The sequence below is a fragment of the Spodoptera frugiperda genome, chromosome 21 (genome assembly GCF_023101765.2).
Source record: "Spodoptera frugiperda isolate SF20-4 chromosome 21, AGI-APGP_CSIRO_Sfru_2.0, whole genome shotgun sequence".
NCBI classification, from domain to species: Eukaryota; Metazoa; Arthropoda; class Insecta; order Lepidoptera; family Noctuidae; genus Spodoptera; species Spodoptera frugiperda.
Window position 1 is genome coordinate 5,088,820 of NC_064232.1, and position 25,886 is coordinate 5,114,705.

The window sequence follows — 25,886 nt, forward strand, 5'->3', positions numbered from 1 at the left end:
TGGGTTGTAGTTGTAACGATAAGCCGTTTCATCATGCCACAAAAATGATAAAACAAAGCTGGATTTAATAACACCGAAGTATAACGACTATACAGCTAATCAGTAATTGCAATCTGTCATTTTATAATGATACTGTTTTCTTATCAAGCCTTGTTATTTGGTATAAAAATTGTGCTAATGTGATTGTGTAATAAATTTAAAGGAATGTAAACAAACAAAAACTCTCTCTCTCAATAGGGTAGATGATTAATGTTTGTTTTAATGTCCGTTTTGTAAATTATTTTAAAAATTAACAAAAAAGAAAACAAACTTTCTGTGGCTAAAGGAAAGACAAGAAAATTTTACCGAATTTGTAGGTACAGTGTTCTTTAAAATAAAATTCCAAGCCAAGCAAGTATTTATTCGCGGATTTTTATAATTTCACCATCGGGTAGTGATTTTTCAAGGATGTTTTTTTTATGGAATAGGGTGCAAACGAGCAGACGTATCACCTGATGGAAGCGATCAGCGCCACCCATGGACACCCGAAACACCAGAGGAGTCACAGGCGCGTTGCCGGCCACATAAAAGGAGTACGCTCTTTTCTTAAAGGTTTGAAGGTCGTATCGGTTTTCTGTATAGATCTTGTGAAAATGTAAAGTAAATTTTATTTTATTTGTGGCCTCATAAATAAATGATCAGATTTCACTCATTAAGCATCATCGGATGGTGATTACTTCATTACGCACAAGTCTTTATTTAATGTAAGTAATGATTTAATTAGTTGGGCTAATGGCTAATGTTAAAATCACGCAATGGAAGGTACATTAAAGGAAATACAGATGATGACGGGGTATAAAAAATAAAAATCTGTTTAGCCCGTCAGTTAGGTAATGAAAAGATTATTTTAAAATATTAGGCACGTATTTTTGGTTTTCTTACGGAAACAAATACTTCCGACGATAAATCGATTTGAAATATCGCGTAACCTCACTTCTAGGTACGTTTTATAAGGAGAAATGACGTATTTGCTCCGACTCCTAAACTTTGATTCGTTTTATCTCAGTATTGTTATCTTATATGACAAAATAAAAAATACGTGTCCAATATTTTTTCTTTACCTAACTGACGGACTAAATAGACTTTTAATTTTCATACCCGGTTATCATCGTTATTGTATATTTAAATGAAATTGACATTTTCCTCATAGGAAAACGTCTTATGACTATAAAATGGAGGTGAAAAAACATGTTTATTGTTACGTAAAAAGCAGTAAATAGGTAAACAAGTATTAAATAAAAACACATTATAAAAAAAAATATAAAATAAAAGGTGTCGCTGATTTACTGAGATTTATTAGAAAGAAAGAAAAACAGTTTATTTGCACCGATTAAAAAATAATAAACATAAATAATTAACATAAAAAAATAAAAGTATAAACGGCGCAAAAATATTACATTCAGCGAATAAATAACTGAAGATAGGTAACAATTATTTTTTGATCGTTTAGTAATATTATTTTTTCTGTTCATCTGTTGCAAAGATTTAGAAAATTAATTCAAATAATATATCGTACTTACCTAATTACTGATTCCAAGATTAAAAAATGTCCTAAAATCTAGGGATCAAAATTACTAGACAAACATTAAAATAAAAATTGTCATCTACTCTATTCTGCGTAAAGCTTGGACCATGCTCCCGCTACTGGTTGACTCATATTGTTATATATTTATTTTCATATTGTATTTTATTAAGTAGTATTTAAAAATATAATTCTAGAGAATTTTAAATTAATATAATATGTATTTTATTAATTTTTACTATATAAAGAATCTTTTTATATCAACAAAATAAAAACAATAAAGAATTTTTATAGTATTTCAATTTTCCACGAGTCAAAAACTAGATGGCGCTATTAGTAAGAATGCGCGTTTACAAACAATAGAATTTTGTTTGAAGTCAACATTACACTACTGGGTAGTTCATTATGTCAATTTCCATTCATACATTGCATCACTTGGAGTATAAACAAACAAGTTATTGGTCAATATTGGACCTAAAATAGCTGATTTTATGGTTGTTTTGCAAATCCTTCCATTACAAAGAATAAATGCGATGGGTTTGTTTGTTTGTGAATGATTATAAAGTTTTAAGTAAGTGTGGGAGAGCCATGCTTCGGCACGAATGGGCCGGCTCGACCGGAGTGATACCACGGCCTCACAGGAAACCGACGTGAAACAACACTTGCGCTGTATTTCTTTGTGTGAGTGAGGTTACCGGAGGCCCAATAACCCCCTTCCCAATTCCCGATTCCCCAACAACTCTTAAAATTCCAACCCCCAAAAGGCCGGTAACGCACTTATAACGCTTTTGGTGTTTCAACTGTCCATGGGCGGCGGCGATTGCTTACCATCAGGTGATACGTCTACTCCTATCCATGCTCTATTCCATAAAAAACAATCTCTACCCACATGTGCCCTTAAAGTCGACTAAGGGACATTTAGCTTCGACAAGCAGGAGTAGGAACGGGGTGGTATTTAGTCAGTAAGAGTTTGACACTCTCTCGCCTTGCCATGGCGAGAGAAGTCTTTGGATGATTTCCCCCTTCCCCCTTAAAAAGGGACATTTACACTTTTTGACTATTCGAGAGAAATAAAACTGGCGAAGTCGCAGGCGAAAAGTTAGTTGCAAATGATTGTAACGGAAACCCACGCGTTGTTTGTAGTCGATTACGAAAATGGTTTAATTCAATTTGAAATGTGACATAAACTATTTATTATGTAAGTAACCTACTGGTTACTGCGCCGTGCGCTGGACCAGATGGGTAATTCTGTAATTGTCAATCCGTAACATTCGAAGTGAGCTCGTGCGCAGTAATAATTAGTGACTGAAGATTGAGAAGGGGGAAATGGGCCTCCGGTAACCTCACTCACACAACGCAAGCGTTGTTTCACGTCGGTTTTCGGTGAGGCCATAGTAAGCCGGCCCATTCCTGCCGTAGCATGGCTCTCCCACACTTGCGAGATGTGTCTGCTCAGTCTGGTCACTTGATCTGTCTGGATCTGGCTATACAGAGCGCCTGAGGCAATCACGTGAATCACCTCATAGGCGGTCACTAGTTTAGCGCCGCCGCCACTCTATGTACAGTTGGGTACACAGCACACACGTCTCGCGGCGCTCTCTGTGAACTGGCGTCCAAAACACTAACCTAGTTTACCTTACAGATCAAATTCGAGACATCGCCTATACCATGGGGAGTGCTCTAAGGAATTGTTTGGTCTGATACCTGCCGCTTCTTTTCGCCATCGACCTACACCACAGTAATTCCATCCCCATCATATAGATGGTTGGCAGGCCACAACTGTGCGCTTCTCACGAAACTTTCTACCTCGCACAGCAAAACTGTGGAATGAGCTGTCGTCGGCGGTATTTCCGAACCGATATGACTTTCAACCATCAAGAAAAAAGCAAACTCCTTTTTAAAATGCCGGCAACGCACCTGTGACTCCTCTGGTGTTGCTTACATCGCTAACCATCAGGTGACTCGACTGCTTGTTTGCCACCTATTCCATAAAAAAGATAATTTAAGAAACTAAAAATCCCGACTGCATTTCTTTATAATATGAAAATGAAAAACCCTTAAACAAGAAAGTCGTCGTAAAATTGAAGCAATCGGAACCCATTCTAGAAAGCCAGCCGTATGTGCCCTCACTAAGTCTTCATATTTAGAATGGGTCCCGACTGCTTCAAGTTTACTATGACTTTCTTGTTTTTTTTTTGTATAATTTTTTATTTTTTTTAATATTTTGATATATCCAGTGTCACTCTCACAGTAAATACGAATCTAACGACACCTCTCAAGCCAAAATCCATCAAGCCGTTCAGGCTGCAGATCGTGCCAAACAATTATACAAACATACATACATACTCTCGAAAAACATAACCCTCCTTCTAGCGCAGTCGGGTAAAAAAGTCGTGCTTGGCATCAGACATTGTTACGATACTATGTAACAATCCGCTTCTTGACTATACGTAAGTGTTGTAAGATAAAGTTATAATTATAATAAGCACTGTAATTCAATTTAATAGCACTTATTAAACATTGAGTCACTATACAGATATGTGGTAGAAGTACCTTTTTTATCTTTAACACATTGAACGCCGTAGTGGTCATCAGTGACCGATGTTAGCGGAGGATTTGCCTTCAACAGTTTTCTATTGCCGGTCAAAGACTTGAAAGCGCCTAGCTTTTTGGGCACAGGTGGGGCCCAGTAGGGCTGATGTCTGATCCGGAGTTGCGGACTACCTAGCGGGTTTACCGGGGCTCCGGCTAGAAAACCAGGAGTAGGAACAGCGTGGGTTTTTTTTAGTAAGAGTCTGATCCATAATATGGATGAATAAGTTATTTTATACATACACTAGCGACCCGCCCCGGCTTCGCACGGGTGCAATGCTGATATACTAAATACGCTACAGAAAAACTGTGAACGTTGTTTATAAAAAAACATAGCGGCCCGCTCCGGCTTTGCACGGGTTTAAAATATGTAACTCACTGAAAAAATGATAAAATCAATTCAGTAGATTTGATTTATTCATTTACTGCCCGTAGCCCGCACGCGTTTTTGGAGTACTTAAAACAATTCCCCTTTCCTTATTTATAGGCACGCTGCCGCCGCGCCGCGTCGCCGTAAACGCTACGTTGCAATTTTTAAATCTATACATCTTCAAAAATATTGATTTAAATCAGATGCTGTAAAAGGCCAAATATATAATATTAAATCAACAATGTATTTAAGGTATTTAATTGGATAAGGATTAATGCTGTATTGGTTAAAATCGCTTCGAATATTAGTCATTATTTGTCGTAAAAAGTAAATGACAAAAAAATGTTATTGTGGGATATCCATAAGAGATAGACATATACCATCGCGGAGTTTTCTGTAGACCTTTTCATTGTGTACAATACTTAGTACATTATTTTGATAAATCTCGTAGGATTCAGCCTGCGTTTGCAATGTAAGCGGAAAAAATGTAATTATTTGCGACATCACATTAGAAACCTCAAAAATAACAGTATTTGTCCACTATTTAATGGATGATATTATACATAAAAACCTTCCTCATGAGTTACTCTATCTATTAAAAAAACCGCATCAAAATCCGTTGCGTAGTTTTAAAGATTTAAGCGTTCATAGGGACAACACACATGACAGAAAAAGCGACTTTGTTTTATACTATGTAGTGATATCTACGTACAATACATAGGAAACGTTACGCCCTTTATTCAGAAAATACCATTATCACTTTGGCCGGTGCGCGAACCGTGTCGGAGCGATCACTAAAGAAGTTATTTAAGAAATATCGGAGACACCGGTCATTGACCCCACCGCTCTGATTACACAGACCAAGGTCACTGAAGGTTATACCATCAAGAGAAAATGAACTTTAATACACAAAGAATAAGTGTGAGTTTTCAATAGACTATGAATTACAAGATGTTGGTTGGGTCAATTTCCTATTGACACGTTGTTCTAGTGACCGCGGTCAGTAAGCATGCGGTCGTGGGTTCAAATACCCGGTCAGGTAAAGAGCATTATATTTTTAGCAGATATTTCCATTTCGTTATAATAACAATTTATGTTGTCACGTCGCATAACAATACTTATGCATTTTATTTCCGATGTATAAAGCAATTCAAGAATAGGGTAGATGATTAATTTTTATTTCAATGTCCGTCTTGTAGATTATTTTAAAACATTAGACACGTATTTTTTATTTTCTTACGAAAACAAATACTTTCGAAGATATATTGATTTGAAATGTCGCGTGACGTCACTTCTAGGTACGTTTTATACGTAGAAACGACGGTTTTGCTCCCACTACTAAACTTTGATTCGTTTTATCTAAGTATTGTTACCTTACACGCAAAATAAATAAAAAATACGTCTCAGAGACATCGCCGCGGCATTGTCGACTGTGCGACAAGGAACAGTTACAACAATGTCGCGGCGATGTCGCCCGACATCGCCCGATGTCTCCGGGGACACAAGTCCCTCGACAAATGTTCCTAGAGTCTGGCCAACGAAAGCTGTCCACAGGTCAATTGCTAAACTTTTGATATGGCAATAATTTAGCACTGTCAAAACACGATTGGATAGGATAAAACTAGTATTAGTACTAGTCACGGTTGAACGTTTTATACATGGTATTCCGATGTAAATGTGAAAACTCTCAGAAGAATACCAGAAACTAACCTATAAGTGACATGAAGCTGTATTTTTAGGCGGCGATGGAGCATAATAATAATATATTAATATGAATTCCATAAAATTTGATGCCAATAATATACATTTATGGCAAGTCCTATACGGATACAAATCCAGACTACCTGACTGTTACTGAGAAGTTCCTGATGGAAAAACCCAATAACACTTTGACCAACTCGGGAATCAAACCCAGGACTTCTTGCTCAGCAGTCACGCTAGCGATCACTAGACCAACGAAATTGTATAATGGTGTAAATGGTAGTTGTGTCGATGTGTTGCCTGCTAACTAATTCGTGTTGTCGAGTGCACATGCAACTATTAATAAATCCATTAGGCGACCAATTGACCAGGAAAACCGAATTATTTTTTTAAAATTTTGTCCTGTTTCCATATTTGTTAAGTACGGTGACTGCTGTATTCCAGTAATTTATATCATTCCGACATAAATCGTTGACGTGTAATGTCAGTATGAGGTGTAAAATTAATAATTGTGTAAAAGTATTGATTTTTTTCATAATATCAATATTACAATGTGAAGCTTTTGATACTACAGGTATGTCAATTATATTTTTAATCAATTTAAAAAATAGGTTCTCAGCCGGGCCTGTATGTATGTATGTTGAGGTCAGCTCTTTGAAACGTAATATTATAGAATACATTTATTACTAGAATAGGGGTAACTCTACCAACGGGTGACGTAACCGCCGACTAAGTACCGCGCGGCAGCGTTCTCTGATAAACCTGAACCTTTTATACTGCAATCTCCAACCGATCTACCGAGCAAGATTATGGCAAACTTCTCTCATGTTACGGAAGTCTGTAGTCCAGCAGTGGACTGTTCGGGCTGTTATACAACTAGCTGCAGTTTTGTCCGCGTGATATTCAATAGATTTTTCTAAAGTAGGTCCTGATTCTGTAGGAATATCAAGGTACAACGTACCCCGTTACTTCTCGAAGTGAACTTTCCGATGATCGCAGGATTTTTCAAATCAAGCCCAGGGTTCTGGAGACTTTCCAAGGAAACAAACATAGAAGATAAAGAATATACTGTTGCTAATTCCAAGATGAATAGTACATTAATTAATTTTGTGTATTTTCAGAGAATCCAGTGATAACGCTAGAATACGGGAAGGATATAAACAACATAAATACGTACTACGTTGAACAAAATAAAAGTTTACAAATAATATTTAAAAACAGCCACGCTGGTCATGTAAGGTTTGTAATGTGCGATGCCTTGCGTGAGGCGGGAGGGAGTGCTGTTACTGAGTAAACACCACCCGTTCCTACTCCTGCTTTAAGCGGACCACTGGCTGGACATCGGTCCCGTCTGTAGTGGTCTGAGGGTTTAGTACGAGTTTGTTTTTCGTTAACGTGATACCAACCAACAAGAACAAGAACGAAAGAAACCAACCAATTAGATATGTTCCGATGTTGTTAAACTTTGAACAAACTCGTACTAAGCCCTCTGATGGCTCTTTGAGACGCGCTCGGAACGCGACGTACCGTAGGTCCGGGTCTGTTTTTGGTTGGGCAATCAACAAAACACTTTTAAATTTTCAGGTGTTATGATGTTCAATCAAAATATGGAATTACGTTTATAGAAAAGGGATTTCTATATTACGATAAGGACAGTGTCATTAACGTAAGTATATTATTGTAGGCAGTAAAGCAATAAGTAGGATACTTGTATCTGATTTGTTCAGTTTTATGTATAGCTTAACCACAAAATGTCTGATATTATACTGTTATGGTATAGCATGGCAAACGAGCAGACGGATCACCTGCTGGTAAGCATCCCATGGGCACTCGTAACACTGAAGAAGTTACAAGTAAATTGGCGGCCCTTTAGGAATTGGGAAAGTGGGGATTGGGGACAAGATTTGGCTTCCGGTCACCTAACTCACAGGATAAAACACAACATAAACGTTGTTACACCCCAGTTTCCTGTGAGGCCGTGGTATTACTCCGATCGAGGCGGTCCATTCGTGCCACAGCACGGCTCTCCTATGTTTAATATTTTAATAAGTAACTTTGTTTTGTTTTAGATTACAAGTGTAACTCCTGACATGAGCACAAGATGGGCATGTAGAGCTCTACAGAAATATCATGGAGGTGCAAGGGATGTGTATAAGTCGGTAGAGCACACAGCTGTCCAATATTATTTTCATCTCCATGTGAAAGGAGCTCGTAAGGATATATTTTCTTTCTTTCCCAGACATTCCTTGCTTGTAAATAAAGATTTTTAATCCTGATATGCTTTACACTTTTTTTTTAAAAACATACAATTTAACATACACATGTCACCTAGACTGGAAGCAACAATTTGTGGATCGCACAAAGAGTTGCTCCGTGCGGGAGACGAACCCGTTACACGTTGCGAGGCAGCTGGTTGTTCAGTCACCGCTCGACAGTTTATTAACTTCGCAATTAATTTTCAGGATCTGTAAGTGTATCAATAAACGGAGACTCCCTGAATTTCACTAAAATGGGTTTAAATGTGCAACACGATGGCGAGGCCTTCTTTTCCTTCATTGAACATCAAAATATTGAACTCGTATGCGCCAGTGTCGACAAACAATTTGAAGTGTCGTTGGAATATTTTAACCAAAATGGTAAAATAAAATTATGTCACTTTTAATATTTCCGAAGCATGGAATTAGTTAAGGTCACAGGCAGCAACTGGATGCAGGTTGCTTCCAACCAGCCTATGTGGAAGTCATTGGGGGAGGTCTATGTACAGCAGTGGATGTCTTGTGACTGATAGGATGACGAAGGTGATGATGAAGCATGGAGCTTAACCATAGACTAAGGCTTACTGTCCAAGACGCGTCACATGACGAATGCATGCAACTTACAAATGGTGAGAAGCGGATTTGAATGAGTAGTGAGTAGCGCGACGTTGCCGCTTCGTGGACACAATTTTCAATTTTCAATGCAAGAAGCAAGCATTCCTCTTGTAATCGACGAAAGCGTGCGCTTTAAGTGCAGTTTACGTCGACAATAGGACTTCAAATGGGTCGCACAACTACAGCTCTGCACTAAGCGCTGCCGTTGTACAAATAATGAGTAGGCGCCATGCTTTATTACAGTATATAGTTACATTTAATAACTGATAAAAATTGGTACAATACTTTTGCTTTCAGGAGAAAAGATATTCGAAATACCACCAAAAGGTGACACGAGTCTATTGTTCCGAACCAGACTAACTTCGAAACAAGACAAGTTTTATATAGACTGTATTTGTCACACAAACAATAAATATCTAGAATACCGATACAGAACTTACTTTTATAAACAAGAATTGAACCACAACCCAGGTAATCAATCACTGTCACTTTATCATACTCGTAGTATAGAACAATATATCTCATTCAGCTGTCTGTCGCTGTGTATGCTTAGATCTTTAAAAGTAAGCAATAGATTTTGATGCGGTTTTCTGAATAGATAATATAATTCAAAGAGCTTTCAATATGTATCACAATTATATGGGCATTTAAAAGCCGGGACTATTTACAAAATGTCGTCATGTTATGATGATACTCAAAATGGAGAAATAAATCTTCCAGTTAATGTTAACATGTCGCGGGCGGAAGCTATTACAGCAGCATTGGTACTTGTTTTAGATTACATGTAATGTAGATATTATGCAGAACTCCAGTCAACGAGGATGTAGCCAGGTTGACTGTCGAGGCGAAACACGTACTTGGGTATCGCAATGAGAAGGTCTCAAGTGCTTTTTTTTCTATTTCTAGATAAACAAGACAACACATTGATAGTGACAGTGAACGGATTGTTGGAACGCTACGTAAGAAAGATTGGTTCATATTTTGACTATCCGATATTCAAATATGTAGACGGAGAAATGATCATCGTCACTTGCGAAGCTAAACGACCGTATTCAAGTATTCCATTACAGTTTTATTTTGACAGATTTACAAGTAACTTTGTAGTTGCTTAACTGTAGGGACTAAAATAGAATGCAAAGGTTGTATTAATGCATGACACTAATTTTAAAGACGGAAAACTGACGTATGTACCGTGGCAGCATTCCAGAATGTTTTTATAGGTTTCATAAAACTACATGGACCAATTTTCAATACATTATTTCACCTAGACCGGAAGCAACATTCGTGGATCCACAAAGAGTTGCTAGGCGGAGAATAAACCCGTTACACTGCGCGGCAGCTGGTTGTCCAGTCAAGACAATTTATGATTCGCAATTCATTTTCAGGATCTGTAAATTATCTTAAACGGGACACTCTGACTTCACTAAGCTGTGGGTTTAAATGTGCAACACGATGGCGAGGCCTTCTATTTCCTTCATTGAACATCAAAATAAACTCGTATGCGCCAATGTTGAAAATGAATAGAAACAGTGTCGTTGACGAATATTTTAACCAAAATTGGTAAAATTAATGTATTACTTTTAATATTTCCGAAGCAAAAATTGTTAAGGTCACACAGCAACTGATCATGCTTCCAACCAGCCTATGTGGAAGTCATTGGGGGAGGTCTTGTCAAGTGGATGTCTTGTGACTTATGATTCCCCAAGAAGCATGGAGCTTAACCATGACTAAGGCTTACTGTCCTTAAGACGCGTCATATGATTATGCATGCAATACAAATGGTGAAAAGCGGATTTGAATGTTGAGTAACGCGATTTGCCGCTTCGTGACACAATTTTCAATGTTTCATATGCAAGAAGCAAGCATTCCTCTTGTAATCGACGAAAGCGTGCGCTTTAAGTGCAGTTTACATGACAATAGGACTTCAAATGGGTCGCACAACTTCTGCTGCACTAAGCGCCCGTTGTACAAATAATGAGTAGGCGCCATCGCTTTAGGCCAGTATATAGTTACATTTAATAACTGATAAAAATTGGTACAATACTTTTGCTTACAGGAGAAAAGATATTCGAAATACCACCAACAGGTGACACGAGTCTATTGTTCCGAACCAGACTAACTTCGAAACAAGACAAGTTTTATATAGACTGTATTTGTCACAGATACAATAAATATCGATACAGAACTTACTTTTATAAACAAGAATTGAACCACAACCCAGGTAATCAATCACTGTCACTTTATCATACTCGTAGTATAGAACAATATATCTCATTCAGCTGTCTGTCGCTGTGTATGCTTAGATCTTGAAAAGTAAGCATAGATTCGATGCGGTTTTCTGAATAGATACTATGATTCAAGAGAATGGTTTATGTACACAATTACGCATGTAAAGCCGGGAGTGGTTGGCTGCGACTTGATTACCGCTCAGCGGAGAATTTACAAGGTGTCGTCATCGTCAGTTAATGTTAACATGTAAACAGCAGCCCATGTAATGTAGATGTCCAGTCAACAAGGATGTAGCCTGGTTGACGGTCCAGGCGACACACGTACTTAGGTATTGTCATGAGAAGCTCTCAAGTGCTTTTTTCTATTTCTAGATAAACAAGACAACACATTGATAGTAACAGTGAACGGATTGTTGGAACGCTACGTAAGAAGGACTGGTTCATATTTTGACTATCCGATATTCAAATATGTAGACGGAGAAATGATCATCGTCACTTGCGAAGCTAAACGACCGTATTCAAGTATTCCATTACAGTTTTATTTTGACAGAGAGCAAGTAACTTTGTACAATAGAATCAAAGGTTAGTATTAATATAATATAATTAAAGACGGAAACATACGTACGTACCGTGTCGCGCCAGAAGCATATCGGTTTCATAAAACTATGGTTGAGTTGGACACACGTGCAATTATTGTATTGTCATTAGATTAGATGACCATGCAGTATTAGGCTGCAATCGACGCGGTCTGATGATGGAATTGGAAGAGAGAAGACTGCCTTGTTGGTCGTGTCGTCGCAAGTGCAACTAAGGCGATAAGGGAATACCCCTTATCCGACAGCAGGCGGGTTCGATTCCTGAGTTGGGCAAAGTATTAAAGTGCTTTTTCAGATTTTCGAAAATTTCTCAGTAGTAGCACGGAGGTTGGAATTGTGCCCAGAGTATGGCAATAGGCTCGCCCCCTATTACATGGGACTTATAACACAAATGGTGAAAAGTGGGTGTACATTGTATAGCGGCATTGCATGCCGTAATGTGCTCTTCTGCCTATTCCTTTACGGATAAAAGGCGTGACGTTGTGTGTCTCTGTGTACAATGAAACATATCAAGTTTGGGCTCAATAGATCAAACCCTTTCTCCTGATTACCACGACATATGACTTAAAGCCTATTTTGCACATTTGTAACTAATTTCATTAATTAAAATATTCACTTGCAGTTAAGAAAATTGATGACAAAATAGTTGGTACTATAAATTCATCTGCTGTTTTCCTGAACAAGAAAACTCTTTCATGTGGCTTTAATAGTAGAAGTGAGAAGGAAGAATATGCCAGGATAACATTCGAGTCTGATGTTGCAGGTTCGTAAATTATATTAGTAAGTGAGGGAGAGCCATGTTTCAGCACGAATAGGCCGGATCTACCGGACTGATACCACGGCCTCACAGAACACCTAGTAACTCCTCTGGTATTGTGGGTATCCACGGGCGGTGCCAAGTGCTTACCATCAGGTGTTCCGAATGCTCGTTTGTCGTCTAATCCCATAAAAAGTAAATAGATAAAATATTGACTAGTTTTTTAAATATTTGATGGGTATCTCGCCTGATGGTAAGCTATAATGCAGCCTACGATGGAGCACGTCTGTCTATAAGCAACTTATTCACTCGGGCCTTGAGGACACTCAGGTTACTATATACCCTTCAGGAAACACAGGCTCTGGCAAATATCTCTGACGGTGGATGAGGGAACATCTTGGTTCTTCTCAGTCAACGCTCTTAGCAGAGCGGTCATGGTCATGACCACGAAAAGCTTCGTACCTCTGCATAAAATTAATATAAAACAAATAATTGAAATGTATAGCTTCTTTGAAATTTTATATTCCCAGTTGGTACGGTACGGGTGTTCGGTCTGGCCAGACCAAATATTCTGTACCAGTACCGTAGCGGTGACGTGTGGACCACCGTCTACCAATACTCGGTAAACGAAACTATAAGCTTGGGGTGTGTTCTGAATATCCTGCCCTCTGGAAACTATAAATTTAAATGGAATTTTAATGGTAAGTAACAAATAATCAATGTTTGAATGAGTATTCTTCTTTATACCAATTCTATCGGTTTTTGTCTATTAACGAATTTATTTTGATGGAGATTACTTCTACCTATGATTATAAATATTTCAATGAAAACAGTTAATTTTAAAAAGTTAAATAAAATAAATTATTAAATAAATCAAGTATTAAATTCTGTGTGAACAGCTCCATGTTCCTTGACATGTTGTAACATGTAACTCTTCAGTGGATCAAACAAAATGTAACTCTTCAATGGATGTTTGCAACATAGGAATGTTACAGACAGTGTAGGGGGGCACATGGGCCGTATTTGTAAAGAGTTTGCTAACACTTTAGTTTAAAGAGAAAATGCAGTGGCCCCTACGCCGGCACTGGCATTAAGCGAAATACATTAACTATGGGACGTATTTCGCTCATTTTTCATATATTACCAGCCAATATGATAACAAATCTATCCTCTCTTAGTACTTCCGTACTCCCCACAACGAGCACTCATGCCACAGCACTCTACGACCAGTAGTTTCGGCTGTGCGTTGTCTGTCATTATGTCACTCAGGAACGTCGCTTAAAGGAATTTTTGTTGGATATTTTTATGTATAGCGTTTTTTAATTTATTTTTACAGGAGAAGAGTCATCTAGAAATGGTTATAGAGTAAAGGGCATGATGAAATATGCAGATGAAAATTTTATAAAAACTTTAACTGAACACGATGATAAAAAAATTATCAAATGCATTGTTTATGAAAACTACAAAATATTGAATTTTGCTGAAATACGATTACAACTGAAAGAGATATCAAACTCGGAGAACTTTGAGGATCAAATTAATCCACGTAAGTACATGACGGGAAAACAGGAGTGTTCACATTTTAACATATTGTCTATCTAAACAGTATTGAGATCACTCATATGATTTAAATAAAACTTCAGCAGAAGCACAATTACGTATAGTATGATAAACCTGATTCTTATAAACTACGATATCCAACTCTGTATGATTCTATGCATGTATATGATATAACTGCCTCGTTGGTCGAGTGGTCGCAAGAGCGACTGCCGAACAAGGGGTCTCGTGTTCGATTCCCGGGTCGGGCAGTTTTACTGGGCTTATTACGGATTTTCGAAAAATTTCTCAGTGGTAGCACGGAGTCTGGAATTGTGTCCAGGATATTTCGACCCCTCTAATTCTGGGACTTTAACACAAAATGGTGAAAAGGGTGTATGTATAGCGATTACGTGGCGTATGATGCACCTGATGCTTATAAACTTCGATATCCAAGGCTGACTGTATGATTGTATGTGTAGATGAAATGTAGAAAAAGTTATAAAATAATTTGGTTTTACATAGTGTTGCTGTAGTAGTAGTGCTGTCCCGGCAGCCCGAACAGTCGCGCATGCAAATTCTCCACTCGTTCGTGCATTGACGATGATCAATGCTCTCTTGACGTCTGCACCAGAGTGTGATTTGTTCGCAGCGAGATGGAAGGATGTATGTCGTGAATGTTTAAGGTTTTGTGAGAAGATGGTTGGCTGAATTAGTTTTAACTAATTAAAAATATTGTATTTCTTTTTTCTTTGTTGTCAATTTTCAACACTGTAACTGTATAATGTATTGGCTTAAGCTGTAAAATTATGCATGTTTTTCGAAATAATTAAATAGTGTTTGTATGAACCACAAAGTTATATTTGCGGTTTTCGAAAATGTTTTATTTCTTAAAAACCAATAACGATATCTCGTTCAAACCATTCTATTAAAATCTACAGCATATATTTATTTTCTCACTCTCTTATTTTAAAAGTTAGAGAGGACACTGGACACTCATTTTTCTACTTTGGAAACGTCTAACTTTAAAACGATTGATATCCAACCCTGTATGATTCTATGCGGGTGGGTGTTTTCGGATTTCTTTTTTCAGATACGTCCAATAACCTAATCATCATATTTGCATGTATTCCTGGTCTTGTATTAACGATCACTGTTGTGGGCATAGTCTACTGGCGTAAAAGAATTCAAAGACCAAAAACTACTAGTAATACTGAGGTATGTTATCTTTCTTTTTATTTCCCAAGGGATACACAGAGGTGCATATTATAGGTACTGTTATATCGGAATAACTATTACCTAGAATATAAAATAAAATTGCTGAGTTTTCCATTGCATTGACGTCAATACAATAGGAAACCGCTGCTGTTTTCATAAGCAATTGTAATCGTATTTCGGGCAGATTGGATTGGACTTCCGTCGGGCATGGTAACTTGTAAAACGTGTGTCAATTACTCAATATACCTTACTTTTTAAAAACCATCGTCCGACCCGCTCCGTAACAGTTCGATGCCGACTGTAGACGTGCTGAGGAGTGAAAGCATGCGGCATACTTGGCATGGGCGGATGCCAGGCGCCGTAAGGCTGGCGACACTCTTCAGAAGAAGAGAGCCTTCAACCGGTCTGGTTCAACCACATTGGCCGAATAGGGAACAAACTGGTTTCTTACCCAGCGGGTAGTAAAGCGTTTTGATCCCTGGCCAAGGCGGTTGAATCGAACTTCTGCCGCCCCTCACTTCCACCTCTCTTGGGGCCTCACAGGACGCTGGCTCACACCGCAGTAGAGAAAGCAAACCTGTTTGCCACCGCTTCATGGTCAGCCATTCGCACGAAGCGTTGGCTTCAAACTTCCTTGTGCGAACTGCTAGGGAGTGAAATTCTTTGCCGGAGTCTGTGTTTCCTGATGGCTATAATCATGGTATCTTCAAAGCCCGAGTGAATAGGTTGCTTATGGGCAGACGTGCCCCATTGTAGGCTGCATCATCACTTACCATCAAGTGTCTTAACATTTTTTGGCGCCGACACCACTCCATGTGCAGTTGGGTACGAATGTCTGCGGCGCCCTGTCTGTCTGTCTGTCTGTCTGTCTGTAACCTGGCGCCCTAGGCACTTGCCTAGTTGGCCTTAACAGCGATAATACGGCTCTGCTAATAGTTAGTAATCAGATACCAAGTCGTGAGTCATTGAATATTCAGCGGAACCTAGTATACACAGAGTATCAAGCTATTTCTGTCTAATAATTTAGATTTTTTGTTTATATTCAGGTTCCTACATCGGAGCCATTTTACGGTAACAAAATGTTCCAAAACGACCCAAACAGGGGAATTACAAGAGCGCTGCCGGCCTCTTGAGGGTGTTCTTCCAGAAAATAATGATCCTAAATACGAAAAAGCATCACAGGTAACACACATCTTATTTTGCGACGACTAAGCAGATGTATTTGGGTCAAACACAAAAGGAGGAAAAAAAATGTTCATACAACTTAAAAACCGTTATTTAAATATCATATCAACATTAAATCGCTTTAATAATTATTTCGTCTGGAAATCTTTTTCTGGATCATAAAAAAATCAGCTTAACCGAAATTTATTTCATTTTTCTCGCTTTTGAATCTGAAAAGATCCCCTTCTGTAGACTGTTCGGATGGCAGGTAGTTGAGTTCAAGTGATAATTAGAAATAGATACAGATACTTTTGATACTTTTAATTCGTTTTATTACATCAGTCATATTATCAAATATTCATAACATAACGAATAAAAAAATATATAAACCTCAATTTTGAATTAAACGTCATAAAAATGATGTTCACAAATTTTGGGTCTACTTCTGTAGACAAATAAAATGAGCCTAAATTTGCTAAAGATGAAGGCATCGTTTTTATTTTGTCTCTTGTGTTGGTAGCATTGCATTCTCTGTCATTTGCTCGGTTGTAATTTTACGTAAAGTGCGTGTGATAAGAGAAACTCTTTATATTATTCAAATACACAATTTTTCAGTCGAGATCAGTGTGTCTTTCCTGTCACTAGGATACCTGAGTAAGTAACCTTTGCAAATATATAAAAACATAGATAGTAAGTGCATATGTGGGCGCGGTTTGCAAATATTACATTGCTTAAATTCTAACCTCTAATGGAAGGCTGCCATCTTTGATTTATAAAAATGTGTCTGTAGACATCTTTACTGTAGACGTAGTGTCTACAGGAGGGAGGTATGTCAACAGAAGTGAATAATCAAGAACTTTGACTACCTATATTCGAAAAAAAACAATTGTGTTAATCACTTTTAGCTGATTTATAGATAAGAGGTTCATCATAATTCATATTATACGTGTATAATGTCTGGGGTCTGTCTGTGGGTTAATTGCTCAAAATCTGATGATGAATTTTTAAGATCATTTAATAAGGTTTTGAAAATATATATTTTTTGTGTTTGATATTATTTAAGATTTTAACACCGAAGTTAAATAATTTATTATATAAATGCTAATGTATTATTATTATTGCAACGTATCTAAGCAAAGAGTTTAACGTAGATTCCATTATTTGGCACTATAGCGAATGTGGTCACGGCAAAGGTGCACTTGATGGAGTGGGTGGTTGCATAAAAAGAACTTGTGATAACCACGTCGCCACCAAGAGGCCATGATGTGGCAAGTTTGGACGAGATAATGTTATGCTTAGAAAACAATTGTAAGGGGATTGAAGTTTATCGAATCAATGAATCCCTAGTTGGAGTGCCAAAAACCCAGGAATTATCCACGCGAGACGATTAAGTTGTTTGGTGTGTCATTTTACAATCACCAAGTATGTCCACATTATGAAATGGGTCGAATCCAAATAAACCATAGAGAAAGCGAACCTATTAGGGATTCAATAATGCCTAGCACATTAGAACGATAGGCACTCCTGATTCATCCTCGTACAATTTGTCACCTGATTGCCTCGAAAGATCGGGATCATCAGGCTCCTTATCTGAGCGTGATTTTGAAATGGCTCCAGCCACACCTGACGCTTCGACTGAGCCAAATTCACCAGGACTTTCCGATAGACTGACACCAGATCTTTCTATCGAAATATTTAACCAGGTGAATAAACCCCAGAAGAAAATAATCTATTCAGACGACTCTAAAGCTTCTGAAGATTCACCACAGAGAAAACGGCCGACGAATTTCATGTGGGACGATTCTGATGAGGAAAACATTTTTTTAATATTCTGTATACTTAATCATGTTTTCCTATTATTGAAACATATTTTACTACATTAGGATACGTCGTTTTTTTTCGTACGTATTTTTAATTTTTTCTATTCTTGACCTTATTAATATGATTATAATAAAGTCACATTTTGTTCCCTTCTGTGGAAAACACAATCTCTTCTGTAGACATAAAAAAACAAAAAACGTGTTTTTTTCCTAAAATATCCAAGACTGATCTCTAATGATATTATTGTAAGAATACTAATATGGAACTTTAAATAAACACAACATTTTGTAAAAAATAGTGAAGTTTTATTATAAATATTTTGTAATGTTCACTTTTTGTGTTTGACCCATTTGTTTATAGTTTTATTTCCAATGGCGGTTGATTAATTATTATTGCGACAGTAAAACATGGACAGTAATAAAAAAATGAATTAGTTGGGTTATTCATTATTATGTTATCGGCTTACTCACGTATTGTTTTGACGAGAAACTCGACTAGTTTCAAGCCATGCTAGAGGCTCATATTCATGAGCAGCATTACGCGACACACGACGCGGCGATTGTCGCATTGCTACGTGTGTCGCGTAAATTAATTTAGTATGTCTCACGAAAGTTACAATAAAATCATAGTTGGGTTATTTTATCATACAATGTCAATTCTAAAAGTAATTAAGCCGTCCAATAATCGAATGAGCGGTAAAAGTGACGGAATGAGCGGTTCGATAAATAGTTCGGCAGATTATAGCGAGCGGTGATATGTTAATTATGGTGACTTATGTAGGAAATGGTGGCGGTGAACTTGTAATGCCTGACCAAAGTAATTTGCTATAGTTTCTGGAACAATTAAATAATAACTTTTGTTAAAAATTTAGTATGCTGTGCAACAAAAGTTAGTGACAGAACCGATTTGCTACAAAACCGACAACACGTAGTCTTGTTTGTCCCACCCCTAGAGTGTAATTTAAAATCGCGTAGAGGCGCATATGTACGATGCGGCTCGGGGGCTAAGGAGTAGGAGGCTGCTAGCGGTGGTGAGCGAAATCCGTCTGCGACGATTAGCACGCGTGGGACTGCCGGAGACCCGCAGCGCCGGAGTCATGACAAAAACCCTGCCTGCTGTTTTTTCTTTTTCATTTTATTACCTTATTGTTTAAAGAATTGCTTAGAAGAGATTTGTTACCGTCAAATTCCGATTTATTACTGCCCGCACGTAACCGCTCGCTTAATAATTTTTACCGCCCATTTAATTATTTTTCTGGTTAATATTCACTGATCCATTTCATTATTTTTTATTACTCATTTTTGTATACTTTACTGTTTAGTTTTAACTGCTGAACTAGTTATTAAACGTGCCATTTATATTTTTTAACTAAACAAAAAAATCCAAATTACAACTGCCTCTTTAAATGAGTGCCATTGTTACAACTGTTTAACATAAAACATATTTTTATGCATATTTTTATGTTTACAGGCACCTTGCAATCGTGTTAAAGAAGACAATGAAATGACTCCAATACCTGAATCGATGTACGACTCATGTTACAGTGAAAATTCCACTATACAACCAAATAATGACGTTCCGAAAAGTCCAGACTGTTCTGACCCCAATCACCATCACTACGAGGAAGTAAATTATTTGCAATGCAAGCCAAAACCAAGTGAACCTCAACAGCGATCGAGCAAAATTTATAATGTAGCTTATGATCATGTTAGAAGATGTCGCAGTGGGAAATAGTTTCGTAATTAGTAAACTACGTTTAAAAACCGACTTTGACCACCATTTTTATATACTTTATACCTGCGCCTGAGTGTTGAAATACATTTCTGAAAACCACATCAAAATTGGTTAAGCCAATCTCGAGATAATGGTGACAAAAGTCGATTAAGAATCTGATGTATTTCTCGAATTTAAGATTTTATAATTCTATTATCTGTGACTGACTTATTGTTTTATGATTCAAGAATTGATTTTTACTAGAAAATCATTGGTGGAAACGGAGTTCGCCGGGTTTGTTAGTTTATAATATAAAAGGATAGTATTTAATTATTGGGTACATAGGGATAAACAATAATAAATATATTTAACCTCTTTCATCACGGAGAATGTTAACGTTTTTAGACATGTGTGTAACTATGAAGCACTCGATGTAACGAATTGATCTGTGTACTTAGTTTTGTCGTACAATCAAAACTGACCAAATTATATGCATCTAAGGTTTTGATGACTTGAATTTCTCATACAAAATTAACGTTGTACTGTGACGTCATTGTACAACGTCTTATATATTTTATTTTTTATACTTATAACTAAGAAGTAGGTTATCACTTAATAATATTTTTAAGCTATTTAAATATAAGAATGTGTAGGTATTTTTTTAATTTACGTAATATTAACATTCTCCATTTCGTAGATTATATAAATTGTGACTGCCTCGATGGTCGAGTGGACGCAAGTGCGACTGCCGGACAATGGGTCTCAGGTCCGATTCCCGAGTCGGGCAAAGTATTACTTGGCTTTTTCGATTATTCGAAAAATGTCTAAGTCAGCACGGAGTCTGGAATTGGTGAAAACCGGCACAACATACCGTAATGCACCTCTGCCTACCCCTTCGGGGATAAAAAGGCGTGACGTTGTGTGTTTGTGTATATAAATTGTTTTAAAATAATTGTTAGCTGAAATGGATCGTTTAAAAATGGCGGATGTGTAAAAATGAACGTATTTTTAAAAATGGCGAGAAGTTATTGTCATTATTAAAAATAAAGTGCGATTCCTGAAAAGTTACGAATTTCATTTGGTCGTCTTGCTTCTTGAAATATCACACAATTTGTGTCGTAGTCTATTCGCAGTCATACATTGTCTCTGTAAATAGTACATAAGTGTTGTCATGGTTACACGAGTATAAATTGGCTGTTAAATCTACGGAAAGATCATAAAAAGCGAGACCATGATAAACTGGTCACTAGATGGCAGCCGGGAAACAGGGTGGCGACCCCACAAACTTGGTGTTAAGCTTCTATTGACCCCCTGCACATGTCCCAAAGGTAAAACTGTGTCCTCAAAATAACTACAATACTCGGTCCTTAAATTATAACATTTAACAATGGACTAGGTACTTTGGTCTATTTATTATCCCACGCTTACAATGCAATAGTATTGAAAGCTTCACATTTTCTTTGTAAGCACTAGTTATACGTAAGTAGTCGGGACAACACAAAATTTAACGATGACTTTTGGTCGAAATATTATTTTAAAGCAATTTAAATACCGAGATAAAGAGGTGACGTGTCACATGTGGGATACCCGACTGGAAGGAAGTTCTTTTCATTTTAAAATAAGTATTATAGGAAGTATGTACAATTATATAAATTAACAATATCTAGGAGTTAATATCTCAATAAATGAAATAAGTGAAGGAATGCTAATAAAAGTGTAATTAGAGTTCTTTAAAGTTATGTATACCTACAAACGTTTTATTTTAAATTGTTAAGTAAATATCAACTTAATTTGTATAAATTTAATCAGTAAATTCAATCTTAGAAAAAATAGGTTTACATGTCTCTGAAATTGAAAATTTCACTCACACAACGAAAAACAACGCAAGCCTTTTCTCGCGTCGGCTTTCTGTGAGGCCGTTGTATCATTTCGGTGGGTTCAATAATAAATCATATTTTCATGTTACCCTATCCAGGGTCGAAGAAACCCTTAGATGAAGCCACACGCAAGTAAAATTTTAGTTTACAAGCCGCAAGTCCTACCTAAGAGGAGGGAAAACGTCCCTTACAAGTGAAACAGATAGATAGATAAGTTATATTAAAATATGGTTCTCTTAGGTGAGATAATGGAGAACTTTCAGGGTAAGTACTAGTTGTGGCGTGGCTTGTTAGAAGCCTCAAGGTCGAAGAACCGTAGAATCTGTAGTAGAAGCAATCGTCTAGACCCGTAGCAGCAATCATCTCGACTCTCAAACTCGTCTCCAAAAATCCTCTCTCTTCAAATATTTTATTCGACGGTCTCAGATGCTATAAGAAATGCGGCCAGCGAACACAGTCATGAAGTGGACAAAAGAGGTCCGTTAGCAGTGTACATTCTGTTGTCTGTGCAGCGCCACGAGACAGACTCAAGATCCAAAGGTTTAGCAGTGAATCATTCATCAGGCTCAGGTATTCACCAAGAGAGCCAGAAAAGAGGAAAGAGTTTGGAAAAGGCGAAGTAAAGACTTCTTTACGGAAAGTGTTCAGAGATAAGACGCGAGGGAGTGACAGAAGACACGAAAGTCAACGTCATGTCAGCTGCTAATGCCAGAGTAATGTAAACAATGTTTCTTTCATTTTATTTTATATTTATTTATTTAACTTTTTGCAACTTTATTGTATAAGGGTGGGCTTAATGATTAATGCATAAAAGGAAATGCCACAATATAATTTTATCCTGTTTTGAATTTAGTCATTAGAAATGTCGCTGAAATAGTGTCATAATGAGGAAAAAAATGAGCATAATAACGTAATAATACCAAATCTGTTCGTATTTAACAGAATAAATGCACATATATGTATTTAATGTGTATCGCCTTTATGTAGCTAATTCTGGCTTCTGGCGTCACTAACTGTGTCGAAGAGGTGAAATAAATCCAGAGATGAAATCATCGTCTGTTTTATTTATTTAGAACACCAACGGGGCGTTACTTACAATACATTAAACTAATTTAAACCAATTAGTAAGGCTACGATGGCCGAGTAGTTGCAAGTGTGACTGCCGGACAAGGGGTCTCGGGTTCGATTCCCGGGTAATCGGATCGGTATTGCTGGGTTGTTTTCGGTTTTTCGAAAATTTCTCAGTAGTAACACGGAGTCTGGAAATGTGCCCGGTATATGGCGATAGGCTGACCACCTACTACATGGGACTTACTAGATAAATTGTGAAAAGTGGGTGTACGTTGTACAATTGCATTAGGTGCCGTAATGTGCACCTATAGTCCTCCTTACCGATTCCGGTAACGGCGACCCCACAGAGCTATGTCCTGTCTTGGGTTCTGACGTGACTGGCCAGACTGAACTTAGTTTTAAAAATCCGATCGCAGTTAGAGCAGTAAAACTGGCCGGCAGAGTAGTATGTATAAATATAGGAGCAGCAATGCGCCAAGACTGTCGGCGAATAGCAAGCCTCTCCCATTCCTTCGCATGCGTTGAGATGCCTCTTCAGCACATCCTTATAATGGAGATGTTGACCGCCATGCTTACGTTTGCCCTCCATCATGTCAGAGTAAAAGACCCTTTTGGGCAAACGGTTTCATTTCACGGGAAGGATGTGTCCACACCACCCGAGCTGACGCCACATGAGTAGTGCTTCCATGCTATGTATTGCGGTTCGACGCAGTACCTCGGTATTAGGAATTCGATCCATCCATTTGAAGTTAAGAATGGATCTAAGACATCTCAAGTGAAACGTGTCAAGTTTATGTCTGATTTATAGAGACACCAAGTTTCTGCGCCGTATAAAAGTGTTTATAACTTATTTTACTTAGTAATTGTAAACCCTATTTATATTCAGACATAACATTCATAATTGTTAAGCAATGTGAACAAAAGCAAACTTTAGTAATAACTGAATAGGTACAAGCGATGTCGCAATTTGCTGTTTTGTCCATTACTAGGAATATCGAAAGTCTAAAGGAGACGGTGAAGTGATGTTATTGTTAAGCTGTTGGAATTGTCATAATGTCTTTCCATTTAACATGTTGATTCACTTTACCACTCGCTTTGGTCTATTTAAATTTAACCCTTTACAAGGCATAACATTAAAGTAAAACTTTTTGTGGTTTATTAAAATATGCGTTTTGTAATATTAACTTTTCGTTGAAGTAAACATGGTGGTAAAAATATTCCCTTTGCCTTAAATAAATATTGTTTTATTTATAATCTGTTTCTTTTATAGTCTGAATTCATTATACCGAAAACAAAAGCCTAAAAAAAACAACATACATAGTAAATAAAAAAAACTATTGGCTAGAATCGAACCCACATCGTCGCATTAGAAAGACGATTATAACAGGCTCATTAACCAATCGTCCACGAGCACTACGCCTAGTTCAGTGAAATGTTGAATCATAATTTTATTAATTGATTGTAAATATTTTTAACCTTACCCATGTATTAAATTATAAAATAAAAATTCGTATACCGACACAGAACTTATAGTATGTACCAGTGTGTGCGTAATGGACAAACCTTTTTATGAACTTTATTATGAAACTAGTTACTTCCGCGCGGTTTCACCCGCTCTGCTCGGCTCCTATTGGTCATAGCGTGATGTTTTATAGTCTACTAGCTTTCCGCCCGCGGCTTCGCCCACGTGTAATTCGGTTATATATAGCGTTTTTTAATGATCTCGACAGGGCTTTTTCTTCCACAGGCTGAAATCTTGTTACAACTGGAATTAAATATAGCCTGTGTTACTCAAGGATGATGTAGCTTTCTAATGGTGAATGTTTGATTTTAATGTTCGGTAGAGTATACTTTCAAGTTGGTCCCGTTGTTACCTAGTCAGGATCTGATGATGGTATTCCAGGGAAATCAAGGGCAAACCTCAAATTTACAGGCAATTACGTTTTTGACAATTTCATAGATCTGTTTAAGTATTTGCGTCTGATAGTCATCATGTGAATGAGCTGATGATGGAAGGTACAACTCCTCAACGGTTAGGAGTTGAAAGAAAATTCTTACGAAGTTATATGTACATGTGAGGCTATTAGGTTGACCTGATAATATCAAAAGTAAATCTCATAACGTTAAGAATTTATGAAAATAATAATGCAGACAAATTTCGTTTCTTCACTTGTTTCTTTTGCTGTTTGTATGGGTAGTCTAACACAAAATAGGGATTTAAAGGCGTGATGTTAGTTAATGTTATGCATGTTGTACATAATTTGTATGTTAATGTATGTTAAAGAGACGACTGAAAGTTGTCATACAAAGTCTTTTTTGTAAGGATGGGAAATCATCAAATGACCTGCTCTAGGGTGGAAAAGGGAGTGTCAGACTTTTATGATTAAAACCCACCTCGTTCCTTCAGTTGCCCTTTGCGTTCCGTAAAAATATTCCCGGGCCACGGTATCTCGTTAGAACTTTCCCGCAGCCCCGGCTCAGTTTATCCCGTTTCCCCCCTTGGGGGTTGAACATTTCAAAAATCCCTTCTTAGTGCTCACTTATGTTACTAAAGGAACCTCTGTTCAAAATCTCACACGTCCATATAAAAGCGGTTTCGGCTGTGCGTTAATAAATCAGTCACCCAATCGCATAAAACCCTAAATCAGATTGGGGGTAGTTTGAATCAAAATTTTATTAATGTCAAACATATTTACTTGCCTATGTACGTGTTCATGCCAAGTTTCAAGTTTATAAAAAGGAATACGATTTTTCATAGAAACGTTATTACTCCCCCTTGGGCGTAATTTCCAAAAATCCTTTCTTAGTGCT

The 25,886-nt window shown here is 37.4% G+C and overlaps 1 protein-coding gene across 4 annotated transcripts; it reads left to right on the top strand.

Moving 5' to 3' along the window:
• Positions 1–6,476: 6,476 nt before the first annotated feature.
• On the top strand, positions 6,477–20,415 carry LOC118280528 (uncharacterized). 4 transcript variants are annotated; one of them, XM_050701913.1, is made up of 13 exons: positions 6,477–6,798; positions 7,346–7,463; positions 7,809–7,890; positions 8,294–8,435; positions 8,687–8,860; positions 9,392–9,421; positions 11,181–11,315; positions 11,695–11,904; positions 12,541–12,681; positions 13,206–13,376; positions 14,012–14,221; positions 15,305–15,429; positions 19,885–20,415. In XM_050701913.1, the coding sequence occupies exons 1-13, from the start codon at positions 6,714–6,716 to the stop codon at positions 20,146–20,148; spliced, it is 1,887 nt and encodes a 628-aa protein (XP_050557870.1). In that variant the 5' UTR covers positions 6,477–6,713; the 3' UTR covers positions 20,149–20,415. The 4 variants fall into 4 exon arrangements, with proteins under 4 accessions (XP_050557870.1, XP_050557867.1, XP_050557869.1 ...); XM_050701910.1 differs by lacking the exon at positions 11,181–11,315 and having other exon boundaries at positions 6,482–6,798; positions 9,392–9,565; XM_050701912.1 differs by lacking the exon at positions 9,392–9,421 and having other exon boundaries at positions 6,482–6,798; positions 11,151–11,315.
• The last annotated feature ends 5,471 nt before the right edge of the window (positions 20,416–25,886 follow it).

Coding starts and splice junctions, on each gene's coding strand:
- LOC118280528 (XM_050701910.1), top strand. CDS start 6,714: ATGAGGTGTAAAATTAATAATTGTGTAAAAGTATTGATTTTTTTCATA. Junction 8,436..8,686: donor TCTCCATGTGAAAGGAGCTC/GTAAGGATATAT, acceptor ATTAATTTTCAG/GATCTGTAAGTGTATCAATA. Junction 12,682..13,205: donor ATTCGAGTCTGATGTTGCAG/GTTCGTAAATTA, acceptor TTATATTCCCAG/TTGGTACGGTACGGGTGTTC.